General features: G+C 40.5%; 1 protein-coding gene across 2 annotated transcripts in view; it reads left to right on the forward strand.

Annotated features, from left to right (window-relative positions):
* Window positions 1-17,933, forward strand: part of LRP5 (LDL receptor related protein 5) — a 167,078-nt gene that overhangs the window by 21,375 nt on the left and 127,770 nt on the right. For both annotated transcript variants that reach the window (XM_026059155.1, XM_026059154.1), the window contains exon 2: window positions 16,631-17,027. In XM_026059155.1, the coding sequence (XP_025914940.1) occupies window positions 16,631-17,027 (397 nt within the window). The remainder of the gene's footprint in view (window positions 1-16,630; window positions 17,028-17,933) is intronic.

Here is a 17,933-nt window from a genome sequence, read left to right on the forward strand (position 1 = left end):
ACAAATACAGGCTTGACAAAGGTATGCTTGTTTCTGATTTGCATTGTTTCCAATTTCCAGTTCCAGTTCCAGATGTTAGGTTCAGTTAACTCCAAAGGACACCAATCTTAGGAAAGCTAGAAAGAGACTTTCCAGTTCTCTCTCCGCTAAATGTATGCTATGTGGCCTTGAAAATGTAATACGTCTGTAAAATGTAGAAAACCATTCAGAAGCTGCATGTGCCAGATTTCACTGGGAGCAAATGTTATTCGTTGGGACAAAAGCATAAAAGCAAGACGGTTGTGGAAGACTGAAACGCAGGTTCCACAACCTCCTGTCTTTTTCTTCTAACAGTTAAGAATCTTCCCATCTAAAACCATCTTGTTAAAGAAAACTTTCCACATCGTGCTGTGCTTTAGAAGGTGTGGTGCTGAGGGAAATTTTTAGTGAAAAGTTGTGAACAGGACTTCCAGTATTTATGCAAGTCTCCTGACTGTCTTCTAGCCAGGCTGTTGGAGATGTGCAGAAGCCATAGTGCACGCTTTCCTCAAGCATGGTGAATTTTAATTTTCAACAAYTGCAGCACTGTTTAAAACAAAACCTGTTTACCGACATTCATGATATTTAAGTTTGGAAACAGAAGGTAGAAACCTACCAGTAATGTGAAATTCAAGATTTGTTTTTCCTGACGGCTTGATATGAAGGAGGGTAAAAAGGAGATGAAGTGAAAAGAATCATTTAAGCTAATGAAATCTGTAATATTTTGCTTGTATTTATATCACTGCTTACACTTAATTTGTCCCCTCTGATGTAGCAAATAAATACAGTAATCTACTCCAAGCTTTGTAAATCACTTCTTGTTGGAGATAATTCTGCTTTAGCCAAGAACACTGATTAAACTAAATTCATTCCTTATGGCTCCTTTTTTCTCTCTAAGGTCAACAGTGTTTGTCCTGCTGGAACTACATGAAGGGAGATTTTCTGTTCTCTGCTTTATTATTATTATTCTATAAATCTGACTGTTCTTCAGTATTTTGGATGAAAATGCACTGGAGCTTCTAATAATTTCACTTTTTCTCAAACATCTGTTCAAAGATAGTGGATTTGCTGGGAGAAAAAGGCATGTTCAAGATTTTACTAACTTTTCTTTGCATTGTTGAAGTTTGCCAATGATCTGAAAAAAAAAAAGTGACTTATTATTTGATTTTGGGTTAAAGTGGTCATAGTAAATTGTAAATTGCATAGAAAATTCAACTACTCCAAAGCCTGTAGGGAGTCCAGTGTTCCTTAGATTAAAAAATGAGTCAGTTGGAGCAATTTTTGTGATTTWGATGGGATTACCAATTTTCATTACTGCCTTGAGTTTCTTTGCTTTTTCAGAATGCATTAAGTCAGTGATTGTATGTCCATTTATTTTACTACAGTTGAAAGAATGTATGGATTAATATTTAAGATTGTAAAGATTATTAACTCAGTTGTTACATCTGTAGCAGAGGTCTGAAAACCATACTGCAGATGAAAAAGTGGGGTGAGGGGAACAGCTGTTATTTGGATTGCATCAATTCTTGCATTGGCAGATGTGTTAAGTGTAAAAAGGCATTGAGAGGACGTTATCTGTATGATTTCTAAAGCAGAATTATTCAAGTCTCTCTCTCTCTCTCTCTCTAGTTAAATTCCAGACTTAAATTTTTGTTAGCTTTATGAATTGCAGGTGCTCCTATTAGTTAAAGGGGTGTCACAGTGCCATTAGATATAACTGTGTTGATAAAGTGTTTTTATGGGTCTATGGTGATCAGCGTATGATTTTTATGAACATAATGAAACAGGATTCTATGCTCTTTAGGGCATGCCTGCACTGCGCTGTTAATGCAAATTAACTGCAACATTATCTTGAGTGATGTTACAGTTCACACGCATGCAAAGTGTTTGGTTAGCTCCAGTTTAACTGAGTAATGTAGGTGAGTGAATACTGCTCATTAACTGATGTATTTGTTTTAGAGTGTAGACCACAGGCTATTATCATTTACCTGGCAGCCACGGCCTGCAACCATGCCACGTTTTCTTCCCTGGGTCCATAAATCACGGCTAGGGTCTCCCACTGGTGGCTACATTCTACTTCAACTCTAAGAGCAACAGGATCTTCCTCGCAGGGACTCTTAGTACTGAACTAGGATTTGGCAGTATGTTACCGTCAGAAGAGCTTGAGTGATGTTTCCCTGTGAAGTTGTTTTGTAATATCTGCAAATTCATGAGGATCAGTCTTGACTTTAGACTGGAAATAGGCAAAAGCTAGTCCTTCTGTTATGAAAGTATGCAAAGAGTCCTTAATAAAGAGCAATAAAATTCCAAGTACAAATGCCAGAAGAGCTGAAGAAATATTATAAAATAGTTGTCTGTGCTATCCGTCCCTCCAAAGTGTTGAACTTAAGGACATTTCAGAAAGCCAGTTGTCACTTGCATACAGGAGGCTCTCCAAATTTGGCCACGTGTAGATAATGCTGAACCGAAAGCAGATTGTGTCAGTCTCCTTGTACCTACTTCTATAAGCTGGTAACCTGTGTGTGCAAGAAGGGAGATGTGTTTTGGAATGTAGTCTCGGAATGTCTTATTTCCTTTCTTAGAAAAGATTTTGGAGTCTAGATAATTAGATAAAACTAACCTTAACTAAAGCAAATCTGAGAGAGACTGGAAATTTAGGGTCTTGGGGGTCTTAAGAGATGAGTTACATAGGAACTATTTAATAGTTCTGGTTCTGTTGTTTTTACAGGTGAATGCTGTGCATAATCTCATGGTTATGAATTGTTATTTCTTCTGGTGTTTGCAGACTTGCACCTGTAGCGTGATTATATGAATGAGAACAAAGCCCAGATATAGGTGGCATGAGAAAGCTGAGCACCACTGAATTCAAAGGTGACACTGAGACTTGGAAATGAATTTTAGATATGCTGGGATGTGACTGGTAGAAGAGGAAACCTGAGGCCTTTTGGGTGAGGCTTTGGCACTGGACTCAGTTGCCCTTCTTCTGTCTGTGTTTTCTCTTACCTTTGTCCTGTCGAAATAGGCAAGTTTTTCTGAACAAAGATTAGCTCCTGTTTGCGCTGCAGAATGCAGAAAGGCTTCATTTTGGTTCATTTCTCCCATATGATATTTTTCTTCAACACCTAGGGTAAAAAAATAAAGCTATCAGCATGTTTGGGTGTATGCTCTCAAAAAGGAGGCTGAAAGCAATATGGAAGAAGTGGTGTTACTGTGTACTCAGGGACGACTGTAAAAGTGCAAAAAGCAGGACAGTTGGAGGGATTCCCCAGCCCCCCCCAGGCAGTGCACTCTGTAGTATGCAGCCCCTGGCCAACACGGTATTCCAGACCAAACCGTGGGCTGTGTGCAAAGCAAGCTCCAGCCACTTTGTGAGAGAAGGCATCTTGATTTAAATGGCCTTTGTATTGGGCTGGGTCAAATGTGTTTTGTTCTGCCTGAAGCTCTGTCTGGTTGATTTTTTTTTCTTTGTCTTTTTTTTTCTGTTCCTGCCCATTTCCAGCTGCTTGTTKCTCTCCCCCCCCCCCCCCCCCAAGTCCCTCTCCTGCCTCTTAGATGTTTCAGTGCCCTGAAATCTGCCAGCATGACTGCACACGTAGTTGCTCTCCTTGAGCTACTTCTGTCAAAAGGATCCAGATTTAAAAAAAAAAAAAAAAGAGGAGACAAAAAATGTGCTAAGGCAACTTCTTCACCCAGCTCAGCTGCAGACAGAATATTGTCTGGTTGCAGCCTTGCAGAGCACTGTCTCTATGCTGCTGTGTCTTGTACACAAAATGCTCAGTGGAGAGAACTTTGTGGGTGTTTTTGTGCTAAAAAATATCTGGTGGCATGCACAGGTTTGCTTTACTCCTGCAGGAAACACAGGAAACATTTTACTGTTGCAGTACATTTATTTTGAAATTACTATTTAGTTTTTATTTAACAAATGCTTTGCAAGCTGTAGTAGYGCTGCCAGTGCTGTAGTCTCATAAATGGACCTTATACCTGACCTTGAAGCAAATGTGCCTGCCATCAGCGACGGTATTTTATGATGATGTCTTCTCAGTGACTTGCTGAATGACTGTTTCCTCAGCCTTCTGAACTGTGTTTCTAGCTGAGGAAGGGTCACCGTCGGCTATTGTTTGAGAGAGTTTAAAGAAATGCTCCTCTTCCCTCGGTGTAAGTAATTTGCCATTAAAGATTGCCTGTGCAGCTATTGCTAGGTTTTGGACCCGTGGTTACAACCTTGAGTGCTTGCTGCATCTCTCATTCTTACAGATGGCACATTAAAGATCATGGTTTTGTGTAGGCAAAGGAAGTGAGATTTCGATGTGGTGGTCTGTGGAGTATCTGGAGCTGTTTACTCCTTATATTTTGAGACAGCAGCTGGTGTATGAGGCCTATGACAGCCTTCATTGTATCATGCTTTTCTTAATTTAACATAGAGGGGATTTGGAGGCTAGCTGCAGCTGGCTGTGATTGGGGCCAGTGTTTGGCGCGTGCATACGTGATGGTTCTCCTCTGCTATCCGATTCCTTAGTTTGGATGTGGTGACAGGCTCAAACATCCAACTGCTTTTACACAGGACTAAGTGGAGTTCGTTGCTCAGCCCTTGAAGCTGCTGTTGATTCCTCTGGTGTGCAGGTATTCTGCTTTGTATRAGCGTGCAGCGTGGAGGACAGGAGCCAGGCCCTTGGGGTCCAGATATTATGATCCCTTGAAGATTAAAAAAGCTGCAGGGTGAAACTGGAAAGGGGCCAGTTTTAGAACAACTTAAAATGAAATTTCTGCTCAGTGGTAAAAAGGCATCTAYGATGAATTAGGTAAAGTATAGCAGAGGACTGGAGAGAGGTTTTTTTCTTTTTTTAATGAGAGATTGTAATCAGATATGTGTTGGTTTTTAAGCTAACGTAGCTCCATCATTATTTTTAAAGGTGTCAGCCGTTCTTTTAGGCAGCAGTAAGTATCTTAACTGATATGCTAGACCTACGAGGTACTTTGTCCAGTGGTTCATAGAGAGTCCGTAAAGTTTTTCAGCTCTCTTGTGGAATGTCTGGAACTTACTGTCTTCATTTAGACTGATTTTCAGTGGAGCCTGGGAGCATTGGAAATTTGATGGAATTTATCAGTTTAAAGTCTTTTGGGATTCATTGGAAATTCTAACCTCTAACCAATGCCCATCTCAATAGCGGACTTTTAAGATTGGAGGGTGCTCAGCTAACAGTGGTTCTCACAGTGCTGGTCTTGAAAGCTTGTTTTTGATTTTTGTTTGGAGGAGAAATGTCTTAATCCCAAGTAGACAACATATTTGCATTTAAGCTGTCTGGCGCACTGTGATTCTTGAGCAGCAAAGTCCTATTATGCTGTCCTAAAAAGTTTATGTAATGATTGCAACTTCAGAAATACTATGCTTAAAGTGACAAATTGCAGCAGAATCCCCAAAAGAATGAACAAACTGCTATGAATAATATAATTTTGCTTTTAGTATGATGAAACTGGGAAAATCCTATGGATGTTTTACCCTCTGTAAATGCTCAGATGGAAAACCTGAGGTCAGGAAGAGGTGGGGATTTAGACAGATACTATCTGTTTAGCATTAGCTAGTCAGAATTGCATGAGGCTGCAGTCCTCACAACTGTTTGGCTGAATACCAGTTGTGCAGTGCATAGGGAGAGATTGCCAAGAGCCAGGAGTTTTGCAATAACCTTTAGAAATTTCCTCTATTTAACGAAATAGACCAGATGAAAATTACTTTATACCCTAGTGAATTTGTCTTTTCCTTGAAATAAAATGGTAAATGTGCTGGGAGTCTTATCTGACAAGTATCCCAGCAACTTCATGTAAGTGCCCTCAAACCTCTGCTGATACTCTGTTTTTTGTTTAGTTATACAGCAGATCTCTGAACATGTTCTGTATGCCGCTTGGTGGTCCGTGGATAGTTGGCTGCTCTCATGGACTTGGCTGTCCTCATTTCCAGCTGCTAAACTGTGTTAAAAGAAAATGAAATACGTTGTTCCATGTAACCAATTTCAGTATTTGCTACAAGGATATTAATGACAATGTGAGAGAGCCATTGCCTTGTACACCAGGAGGGGAGTTCTTGTGGCATGCTTGATGGGTGGTCTGCGGAGGAAAAAAAAAAAAAAATAAAAAGTTTGAGGAACCCTCCTTTTAAGTAATGTGTCCATAGAAAAGTGATCCTGAAGACCCATGAGAGAGCTGTTCCTGCCTCTGCAGTGGTGGAAGTGTACTAGATTATGCACACTGAATCCAGTCATTTGACTTTTCTAGTAGCTGAAGGTTTTTACTTGTAGTAGGAGATGCAGTTAGGAGCAGGACAAAACAGGAATGAATAAGTTAAGAGTGTCCTGTTGGAGGGTTTTAAAACGTTTTATTGCCATTGCACAGAATCTGAACAAATCTTAGAGTTTTATTACTTGTATAGAGCACCTTTGGTGGACTTTTTCAGAGCATACTCTTCAGAGGAATCCTTTGGCATCTGTCATCCAAGGGAAATGAACTAATTCAGGCCAAATGAGATGAAATGCTATATAATCAGAGTGCTATATTTTGTTGTAAATAATAATGTTAGCAGTAACAAACTGCAGGCTGCCAAGGAAAACCAGAACTCTGAAGTAAATCTCTCGTCTTCCTAAAACCCTGTCATTAGTGGGGGGGAAAAGCCCTATACAACTCAGAAAATGTAACATGCACTTTTAAAAACTTACTGCCTATTTATTAAAAAAAAAAAAAGGTATCTAGTAGTTTATGTAACATAATATTTTAATGTTAGTAGTTGATAAGGGTACTAAATTCATCTGCTTCAGGAAGGTAAGAGGAACAATGATTTGAATATTATGTTACTGGGAGCTTTTTTTAAAGCTGTTTTGTTTAAAAACAAGCAGACRAAGCAAGCCGCACCGCACCACTGGAATCCAGATTTTCAGCAAAGCTATGTGGGGAGTTCTGTCCCCTTAGTTCCTTTAAGAGTAGAGTCTTCTCCACCCCCCCGGGGACCTGATTTAATTTATTTTGAAAATAAAAAAATCAGGCTGGATCTCAAGAAGCCTAGATGGAACTCCTTCACTGAGGCAGGATTTGTTTGAACAAAAACCAGGTCTGGGGAATGGCTCTCCAGTTGCTGCTTTAAGATCACCTGTTGCAGGCCATTCTGCAGCTTCCTTAGTGTGTTCTAGTGTCTTCAGCGCCTGTTTCTCTCTGTGCTCCCTCCCCCTCACAACCCCCCCCAAAGCCTGATCTCGTCTGATTTCTTGAGCGCATCCTTTCTCCAGTGGCTGAGGAGAACAGTTGATCTTCACCCTCTGATAAAAGCTTTTACTGGTTGGACGCTGTTACTTTACTTCTCTTTCTCTTTCCGCCCCAGCTCCTCTCCTAGACAAGCAAAACAAATTCCTTTAACCTTTCTTCATATGTTCTCTGAACCCACTTACAACTTTTTTTTTTCTTTTTTTTAACTTTTTCTGGACCCTTTCCAACTTGCTGATGCTAAACCAGATGGACTTTAAACTTGCAGCTGATTTGCACCCCCTCATCCCCCCAGCGTGTTTGTAGCTAAAGCTGCACCGCATGTTGTAGGTATGTCGCTGAATGAACAGACTCCCTTTTATCGCAGCCTATTGGCAAATAGATCACCGAGATCCAGGCTGTCTCCTAGTATTCAGCAATATGACACTCAATATAATACTTAGCGTATATAAATAAAACTGGCACTAAAAATATTTCATATTTTGGGATACTAGTGTGGATTGGATTACTTTGCACTGGTTTGTGCCTAGTGTAACCATGTAAACAATTTAAAATATAGGCTGTTAAAGAGTAAAATTTACAAAATTGCCTGACATCTGCTACAAATTCTATGTATAAATATGGGGTATTCTTAGTGGTTTAAAATAACACCCCTGTATCCCCCTGAATTTTGAACCTTGATTCCACCTAAAATAAGAGAAGTTGTAAATGAATCCTCCTTACTTGATAACCAGAACATTTTCTTTCACGGTTTGGGGAGGGGAATTATCATCAAATGGATTTAGCTGGAGGGTTAGAGGAATGGGATGGAATGTGGGGGAAGGACTCTCTTTTCCTCTTGGAGAAGGTCTTTAAACCAGCCATCCCTGAATAACTGTTTCTTTTTAGCTCATTGCCCCCCATACTCCCTGATTCACAGAGAGGAGTCTTGGTAGTGGCAGGAATGAAATTCTGAACATGTCACGGAACCTTCTGCTGGATGAGCTTGAAGGTCCTTGTGAGCAAGCAATAGTTAGGCTTCGCAGCACCCTTTGAGATAGTTAGCAGAAGAAGGAGAGGTGTGTTGGCTGTGGGTGGAATGAGTCTYACCAATGGGAGTGATAAGCAGGCTGCTGAAGCACTTGCCCAGGTTCACTGAGGTGGGAGTAAAAGTGAGGAGTGCTGATTTTTAGTCCTGTGCTCTACAAACAACCACCTTCCTCTGTGTTGCAGCAGAAATATTCTATAATTTAGTAATTACACTGGGAATTCACCTTATCCAGAATAACGTGTTTTGAGGATGAAAGTAATAGTTCTCTATTCTTTGGAGGACTGTACCTGGCAAGTTTAAACTCGGGTTGAATATGTGCAGTTATTACAAGAAGATCAACTTTTAATCTATCTTTTGAAGTTGGTGATCAATGGATTTCAGATTCTCTGCAGCAGCAGCAGCTGTCAGTAAAAAGGACTGGGGTGCAGAAGACAGAGCTTAGGGTTTTAAGAAAGGGAAACTTTTTTGTGCTGAATGTGTAACAGTTATATTCAAAGAGCAAAAGAAGCTTGTGTGTGGTTTATGTGGTTTGTACATGCCATATTCCCTTCTTGCCTAGTGAGGTGTTGTAGAATGGGTTTTTGGTTGTGCTTGGTTTTAGGAGACAGGTTTGGCTAACCTCTTGATTCCCTTTGTTTTCCTTCCRTGCCTGTATGTCACTCCTCCTTACCTTCTCTCCTTGGTCTTTATGGCTGCTGTAGTGATCGGTGTGTTCTTGAATGTGGTCTGCCTGCTGCTGACAGCTGCTGGCTCCCCTAGACCTAAGCCGTGAAAAATGGGGATAACACCCAAAGAGAGGACAGCACATGGAGTAAATTATTTCCCTCAGTGTTTGGAAGAGCCCTATGCTGAGCGTCAAAGGTCTAGTCTCCTTATGTTCCTAAAGTTGAGGAGCTGGAAAAGAAGATGGATCACTTTGTGCTGTAGAACTGGTTACTCTGATGAATTTAGAGGTGGTAGGACCCTACCTACCTGCTCTATTTCTGGGCAGCAGCTATTTTTAAAGTATAGAAAGCTGTTGCATGCTTACTCCATATCCTGTCTTAGAGTTTCCACGAGACTGTACACCCTTGGGTGCAAAAATTTTGACATGCTTGTTTTTACCAACTTGTGGGGGGATTGTTTTTGTTCTACAGTAATGAATGTTTGTGTGGTTTGGGGCATTGACTGCTGCAAGAATTATATGCTATTCTCTCTGTCCAGCAGTACAGACAGCTTAACCACAGAGGTCCCCTATGCCATTGTCCTGTTAAGAATTGATATATAATATTTAAAATATAAGTTGTTGCACGTACTAAATTTTTGGATAGCTATTTTAGCTTGTATGCTTATTAAAATGAGGTCTTCGTGCTGTGTTGTGAACCAGGCTCCCATGATCCTTGGTCACTTTTGTTAAAAGAGCAGCTAAACCTTTCCTTGGCCTTTAGCCTAGTTTGCTGTTTTAAGAATTGTTAAGTAAGGCTTTTCTTCTCTGCTATACGTAGCATTTGTGTGTGTTCTGCACTTTCGGTGCTTTCAAGAATATCACTGTAAAAATCATGTTCATGTCTAGTATTCTCATATCTTTCTACTTCAGCTTTCAAGGGGAGCAGACGAAATGTAGGCATTTCTACAAGTATGAATATCACTGTTTAAAACTATTGCTCAGCTTGTCTTAGGAGAACTATTGCAACTTTGCAGCTGACCAACTGCTGGTAGCATATGCTCTGTCATTATTGCTTTGTGATCATTTTAGTCTTAAACTGTAAATGAGTCGAGCTGTGTGGAACTGGTTTTCAGAAGTATTATTGAAACTAATAGCAAATGCAGTTTCTGAAGATCATATAGGACCATTTTCAGTTGTCTGTCCCATGTTGCTTCTGCTAGGGCTAATGGCTGTCCATGAAGCACTTCATAAACTTTAAATCCTCTAGCTAGGATTGGTAAAATTAAAACAAAAATGAAAGTAAATGACTGAATTCAGAAGCAAGTAGCAGATGGCTGTAGACTCCCCATACTTCATAGAGCTTATTTTCTTAATAAAGATGGATGGAAAGCAGAGGAGAACAAAGATTTTTACTGCCATTTTAGGTATGAAGCAAAGTGCAGAGGTGTCTTAAGCCTCTATGCATTTAACGTATATGCTTATCTCCATCACTTAGGAGTGTGATAGAGATAGCGGTAAGGGAGCTGATGTAGATGTGTTAACACTGATACTGCTTATAGTGGCCAGTCTAATGAATTATATATGAGGTGTAAAAATGCTCTAGTGTTATGTCTGCACAAGAAGGCTTTCCTGATGCAAGTAAAACGATGAACCTGTAGTAGTTAAACCCCTCCTAACATAGACAAGGCACGGGAGATTTGTCCAAGAGCGCTCAGGAAATCTAGAGCAGAGCTGGAAATTGAACCTGTGCTTGAGTCCTGACCACTTTGATCAGGATTGTTTTCTTTTCTGCAGTTAATAAACTGATGAGGAGCTGTATTTTCACACTGTACTTTCACCCTGGCTTATTGTGGAATAAAGCTCTGTGTAGTTAGCTCCATCATCAAGCTAAGGATGTGTTTTCCAATTAGCAGAAAACCACTGGAAAATTAGTGTTTTGGGTTTTTTTTCCAGATATAAATAATACCACTTTCTAGAATGAAGCGTTGTTGATCAAGCACTGTATTATCCAAATTAGACTGTTGAATTACTACAAGAAGTCTGTAACTTTCCACAGTTTAGGCTGTTATCTGTTTAGAGTTCATTTGATACAATATTTATGGGCTTTCAGGTTCTTTTTTTTTTTTTTTKTTCTGTCCAAGAACTGTGAACTCCAGCTATGTACAGAGGTTTTAAATATTGCCTATTATGGAAAAATATGAAGTGTTCTAATTTTACTGAAAAAAAAATACATTTTTTTTTTTTGGTAACAACATTCAAATGTTGTCCTTTCAATTGGGTGGTAATAGGCTGCATATAAACAGTTTGTCCTCCACATTCATCATTCATTCTGTTACTGTTTATTCTTTTCCCTTTTCAAAATAGAAGTCGGTTTCCCTTTTCAAGCAATTTGCAGTTGTCAGGAGCATCGCTGATCAAAATGGAGCATAGAACCAAGTGTTCCTTTGAGAGTCTGGTAACTTGCTAACCATGAAATAACTTCTCAAGCAGGGGATATTGTATCTGGTGGTGTAACAGAAAGCTCATTTGAAGGTCAGCAGTAATCAAAGTTGTTGCTAGTTTTTTGGGGGGAGGAGGGAAGAAGATTTCCCCCCTCTCCTCCAGCTTCCCTTAGTAGAAGTGTTAGAGGTTTCAGAAGAGCTGRGAGTGGGATGCAGAGTGGACTGACCTAAGGCAAATGGGTTTTGGATACAGCCTGTAGTTACAGAGTTTACAAATTGTTGCTTTCAGTCAGACTGTAAAATCAGGAGAAATGCATTGGTCTCACTCATTCAGCATAATAAACATGACAGTTTGTGGGGTGAGGAGGGAGGAGACAGTGATGAGAAAAGAAACTGGTATTAACTGACTTTCCAGTTTGCCTTGTCAAGAGTTGCGCAGTAAAGACTTAAATGCACCAAGGATAAAGTGTTCTCTGAACCATCAGGCCCAGTTCAGGATTTATGCATACTGGCAAGGCAGGATGATTCGAAAGGAGATTGGTCTGTACATTCTTGGAAATGAACCTCCCATTCCACATACATGTGGGACTAAAAGCAAACAAACTTGCACCATGTATCAGTGGGATGATCTTGAATCTCTGGGATGGTTTGCTGATGGCACAGCAAATCAAATTTATGGTCAGCGTTGTTTGTTTTGTTGCTTTTACAGCTTTCTCTGGTTTTCTTATTCTAATGCCTTAAAAAGCCTGTTGGTTTTCATGCTCACATGGAGTATGAATGTATCTTTTGAACTGCTAAACTGTTGAGTTTAGTAATTTTGTGAAGCTAAACACTGTGTAGTAGTTACCAGCGTATTAGGACCTTGAGCTGAGGTGTAAGGCACGTATTTCTCTCTTTCCTGGATGTCTTAAAGCCTGCAAAGGTTGCAAAGGACTGTAGAGATATTAGTCACAGGTCGTGTTAATTGCCTGCGGAGTGGTGGTGGTCTCCTCCTCCCCCGTCCCCTTCCCCACCTCTGGCTTCTCTGGTTAACAATTCAGTGGATTGTTTAGAAGTCTAAACTGGTTTTTCTTTGGTCTGGACAGTCTGAGAAGTCAGATATATTTGACTATCAGAAGGGGTCCATCTCAGCACTCTGAAAGACTGATACTGTGTATAGATTCTGCTGTCTGAGCTGTCCCTTTCCAGAAAGGGGTCTGCTTTCTGGGTTTCYCCCAGAAGATTTGCGAAGTTCTGTAAACTTTTGGGGGGGACTTTTTGGAGGTTGTATTTAGTTGAAGCTTCAACATTAACAGAACCAACTTTGCCTTCTGGTGAACTGTCACATTGCCACTGCCTTCGAGTTCTGACCTGACTCGTTAAATGCAAGACCATGGAAATGGAGCAGTTAATCACTCTTCTGGCTTTTGCATTATTTGTAAGGTCAGGAGAGCTTGTGTTTCTTCAGCAGCATTCCAAGCAAGAATCAATCTTGAGAACCAGTTACTTGTTTTGATCACTGTTTTTTTTTCATACCAGCAATGCTCTAAAAGGGCTCTGCACCCATTTTTGTAAAATGTGGACTGAATAAAATAGGCTGGCAGGGAGGAGCAGAGAAATGAATATAGTTTTCAAAAGCAGAGTTCTACCAAATCTTTCCCCCCTGCCCCCCTGCTGGAAATTGAATACTCATTTGTTTTTAAAAGGAGTGATCTCTGGCCGTTTTCAATAATCAATCAGTTTGCATCAGTGTATAAACACAGTAAAATTTCAACACAATTGCAAGCAGGTCAGTGTCCTTTCCCTGCTGGGTGTTCATAGCCAGCACAATACAGCTGCACTTCAATCAGGATGGCTCTGGAGCGGAGAAGTGACAGAGAACACAGTGGTTAATGTGTTATCTGTATGCTGTTGCCCTACCGTGTGCATCAGTGGGGAAGAAATCTCTTGAAAGGGATGAGGAACTGGGATGATATTGATACTGATTGAATTAGACATTGTTCATGTCTGATCTTTAGTTAAGATGCTATTGAATTCCTCTGCTGATGACTGGACTTGATATTTCAGGTTCCTTTTTCCTTTGTTGTAGTGGTAATAATGGCTTCAGTGTGGAAATGTCTAGATGAAAATCCTTCTATGCGTATTCCTCAAAACACATTTTTGGGACAGTATTTTTTCTAATTTGTATGTGAACTTTTTTATGGCTTTGATCTTAGTCTGGATATGGGACTGGTTTGGTGAAGCAGCATGCATAACTGAAAAGTTCTCAGCCCCAAAGAACCTGTGACTTAAACAGAGCTCTCTAGCACCAATCTTTTCAAGTTTTCGGATGGTTTGGTACAGCGCCACTTAAAATATATATGGTTATAAGGACCCACTAAGTTGCAGAGAATAAAATAAGCACTTTGCATTCTAGATGTTTTTTCTTCTGTTTTCAATAACTAACCTGTTGAGCTTTCGTGATGTTATTACTATTGTTTTTAAAGATGAAGGAGAGAGAGACTTGGCAAGTTTGGAAATGAGATGGGAGTGCTACTGGGACTTCATTTCCTAACAAATAATTCTCCTCAAGCTGTATAAACTTTCTTGAGTTAAATACTGTAGAAAACAAAGATATTACATTTTCAGCGAAACATTCACAGTAACAATTGTCTGTGTCTTTGCTGTCCAAGAGCCTCACCGAAACCACCAGCTGATTTAAATTTTCCGTATTACTTTCATCAGTAGAGACTTCCTCCAAAAAGAAAAATAAAGCCATCTCTTTCCTGACTTGGGGTGGAGGGGGGAAGGCCATGCAGAATGATAATAAAACGGGCTGAAATTTTATGCATGTTTTAAGTTCATCCGAAGTTGAGTTGTAGATTCTGACTGAGCTCCTTGACCCGCACATAAATACTTAATTTTTTGTCGTAAGCGTACTTCACTTTGGCCTGTGCAATGGCACGCACTCTCCATGAGCATGTAGTTGGAGCCAGAGTTCACGAGAAAGTCATCAGCCTCTGTGACAAAGCTGCCAACATAGCAGACCTGCAATGCAGAACTAGTATATGCTGTCTGCTTTCTAAAGTGCAGAAGGAATTGAATCTGAAAGACAATATCAAGAGCTAACTTTCATATATTATATACAGTAACATGAATTTGAAACTGAAGGTATTTATATCACAGGCTTGAAGCCATAGAAGATGAAATAACATATCTATCATTGCTGCTCTGTTGTGTGTGTTGTTCCTTGAGCTGAGTGGCAAGTTTTTGGACCTCTGCTGAGTGCATATGAGAAGCAGCAACATCAACCAGAGTGACTGTACATCAAGCTAGGAGTCAGCAGTTGATTGGCATAGACCTCCAGCAGCTGTTGCTTGAGTTGGAAAAATGGAGGTGGGAGTAGTGGGGTTCAACATGACAAATAGTTGGGGCAAATTAAAATAGATTAGATGAGATAAGATGTTGTCATTCATTAGATGACATAAGATCCCTACCATACTTTGGCAATCTTAGGAAAAGCTGAGCAAACTCCATTACTTCTAGCAACTAGTACCTTTTTTGAAATACTGCCATTCTCATGAATTGTCGGTGGTGTTCACAGGCTTGGCCAGTATGGTGGCATCATCGTACTGGGCTGTTGCCTTCCGAGCCATGTCTGCAGATAAGCATTTTTCTTGTTTTCTGCCAGATGGGAAAGCAAGACTCCACTTACAGGAGAGATGTGAAGTGATTAATTTGGCCATCAGGCTGGTTGGTATGTCAGGAAAGAATGTTCTGTAGTATGTCTACTTAATGTCCTCTTTTGGAAGAAGCAGCTGGGCTTAATTGTGCCTCTGTCTGTCTGAATAACTCCCCCCCCCCCCCNGTGTCCTTCAGAGGATCTTACAGTCTTATGTGGGGAGGGCTGGGAGGGACTGCAGGACTCTGACCTTCACACCTTCCCCTCCCTCTCAGGGTGGAGGGACAGCCTCAATAGGCAGGCACAGATTTATCTTTTTCTTTGAGGACAGTGGCCAACAACTTATCTTTCACAGCAGACCTCGTCCTGTCTATGTTAAAATCTCTACCAGTATTTCTGCTGCTTCTGTATGTCTTGTTGTCAGGTTAAACTCAAATAGGTCGATTTCCCTGCCTCTCATGCTGAATCTCACTCTTAGCTCCTTCCTTTTACTTTGTGAGTGCCAGCATCATCCTCCCAGATAATGACATTGTTCAACTGGACCTGACACCCAAGAGATAAAATCTTGCAGATACTGGTGGGGTGTCTCTACAGCTGTAGTTTTGATGTGTGTTTAAACTTCCTTTCCTTTTTGCACCAGTCACAGGTTAGTTCCCCTTTCAGAGCCTATCTTTACCTATTCCCTTTCATTCAGTAGTAAGACTCCAACTCCTCTGGTGCTGGCTTCCACCACCCACTAGAGCTTCAGACAACAAGAGTCTTTGTGCTTTTGCTCTTGTTGCCTCTCATAGCTAACAGCAGTTCCCCATAAACTTCCACAAACTGTATCGTTGTCTTCCTTCAAACTCGTCCTTGAATCTCTCTCTCGTTGTGATGTCGGGAAATAAAGACAGTAGTTCAGGTCCTCTATCACAGTGTTTGCCATCTATGAGGGCACTTTATAGCAGTGTTTCAGGGTGTTGTAACTAGTACTGTTAGCTTGCAGCCTGCTACTGAAAGATATCAGAACTTGCCTTCCCTGTGTCCTTGCTACTTCTGTTCGACTTGGTGATATCTTTTAAACCATGAAGACTTAATTTGTTTTATACCCAAGTTTCTGGATTGACAGACAATACCTGCACATGTGATCTTGGGCATTCACAATTTAACTGGAAGCTGAGTATGTGGCCAAGTAGTTAATTTTTTTTTTTTTAATGTAAACAGACATGGTGCCAACATTAACACAGGAAATACCTTGCCTATGTTAGTCTTTATGTAAATGCTCTTTTGCCTCAGCCCACTTGCTGATATGCAAAAAGGAGTTTTAACTGAGTTTGGCCTAAATTTTGAAAGGCAACATTCTGAATGCTTGACCGTTTGGAAGGCCCTGTCATAGATTCAGATTTGGGCCTGCTCTTTCCTCTGTCTTTTCTTTCGTGCCTTTGTCCGACACGTGGAAGCAAGAAGTTATGGGTAGTGTGCATTTCGCTCTCATGTGAAACTTTTGTGTTCCTTCTTAACTGCCTGCCCTGCTGATCTGGGAGAAGAAATCCTCCTCTGTTGTATTTATAGTCATTACTTTAGCATCTGTAGATGCCAATAATATTAATATGGTTTCCTTTTTCCTTCTGTAGCATCTCCCTTTCTGCTTTTTGCCAACCGTCGGGATGTTCGACTCGTGGATGCTGGAGGCACGAAGCTGGAGTCCACTGTGGTGGTCAGTGGTTTAGAAGATGCTGCTGCGGTTGACTTCCAGTATTCACAAGGCATCGTTTTTTGGACAGATGTGAGTGAAGAAGCCATCAAGCAAACTTACATTAACCAAACTGGGAATGTGGTACAGAATGTCATCATTTCTGGTCTGGTTTCCCCGGATGGCCTGGCATGTGATTGGATTGGGAAAAAGCTTTACTGGACGGATTCAGAAACCAATAGGATAGAAGTAGCTAATCTCAATGGAACATCTAGAAAAGTCCTCTTCTGGCAAGACCTTGATCAGCCCAGGGCAATAGCTTTGGATCCTGCTCATGGGTAAATATTAATTTGGCTTAAATGCTTAAATGGATACGGTGGTGATTTATGTTGGATTTTTAGTTCTGTAAAAGAGACAGTCTTTTGTTTCAGTTTATATTTTCTCAAGGTATTTTTCTCAAGATCTGTAGCTGAACATATGTTTAAGCTTAAATATTTTGTGGCAAGAAATGACAGTCCAGACATAGAGCCAGAAAGAAAAATACAGCTGTTCTTAGGTGCCAAGTCAAATACTCAATCAGTCTGATTGCCTAACTTATTCCACTGTACTTCTGAAAAGTAGTTAATTTTCCAAGCATTTTTATTATTATTCCCTCATTTATCTTGTCTGATAAGTTAACATTCATTTCAGATGTGATATGTATTTAATATGTCTAGTCAACAAGGTGTGTAAATCTGAGTCAAAACAGGAATTCTCACTTGCTATGTTCTGGTAAACAAAACCAGGATATTTTTAAGTGATGATTTTGAAATAATTACACTTGTGCTGACAGGTGAAAGAAGCCAAGTGAAATCATGCGCTCTTAATGGCTTGAGGTGACTAGGTTAGGAAGTAATAAGAGAGCAGGCAAGATGTGGCGTTATAGCCAGTTAGGTGCTTGTAATATTCTTGAAAATACTTGTATCTCTGTCTGGTTCCTGCCGCCTTCCTCAATACCCCCACCCCTACACATGTGCTATTTACTGTCCCTGTGCGTAAATTATACCAGTGTTCACTTTGGGCCCAGTATTCATTGCAGTGATGACTGAAGGTCTCTTGTGCTAGCACTGCAAGGGTGTGTGGCAAGTCAGCGTCCCTTGCCCCAAAGGAAATCGTACCATAGACAAAGATGGACCACGGATAAGGGGAAAAGAGAAGCGGTATTATGCACACAAGTGAGGTGACTTGCCGCTAGTCTGCTGCCA

The sequence above is a fragment of the Apteryx rowi genome, unplaced genomic scaffold, assembly GCF_003343035.1.
Source record: "Apteryx rowi isolate R43461 unplaced genomic scaffold, aptRow1 scaffold_152, whole genome shotgun sequence".
Lineage (NCBI taxonomy): Eukaryota > Metazoa > Chordata > Aves > Apterygiformes > Apterygidae > Apteryx > Apteryx rowi.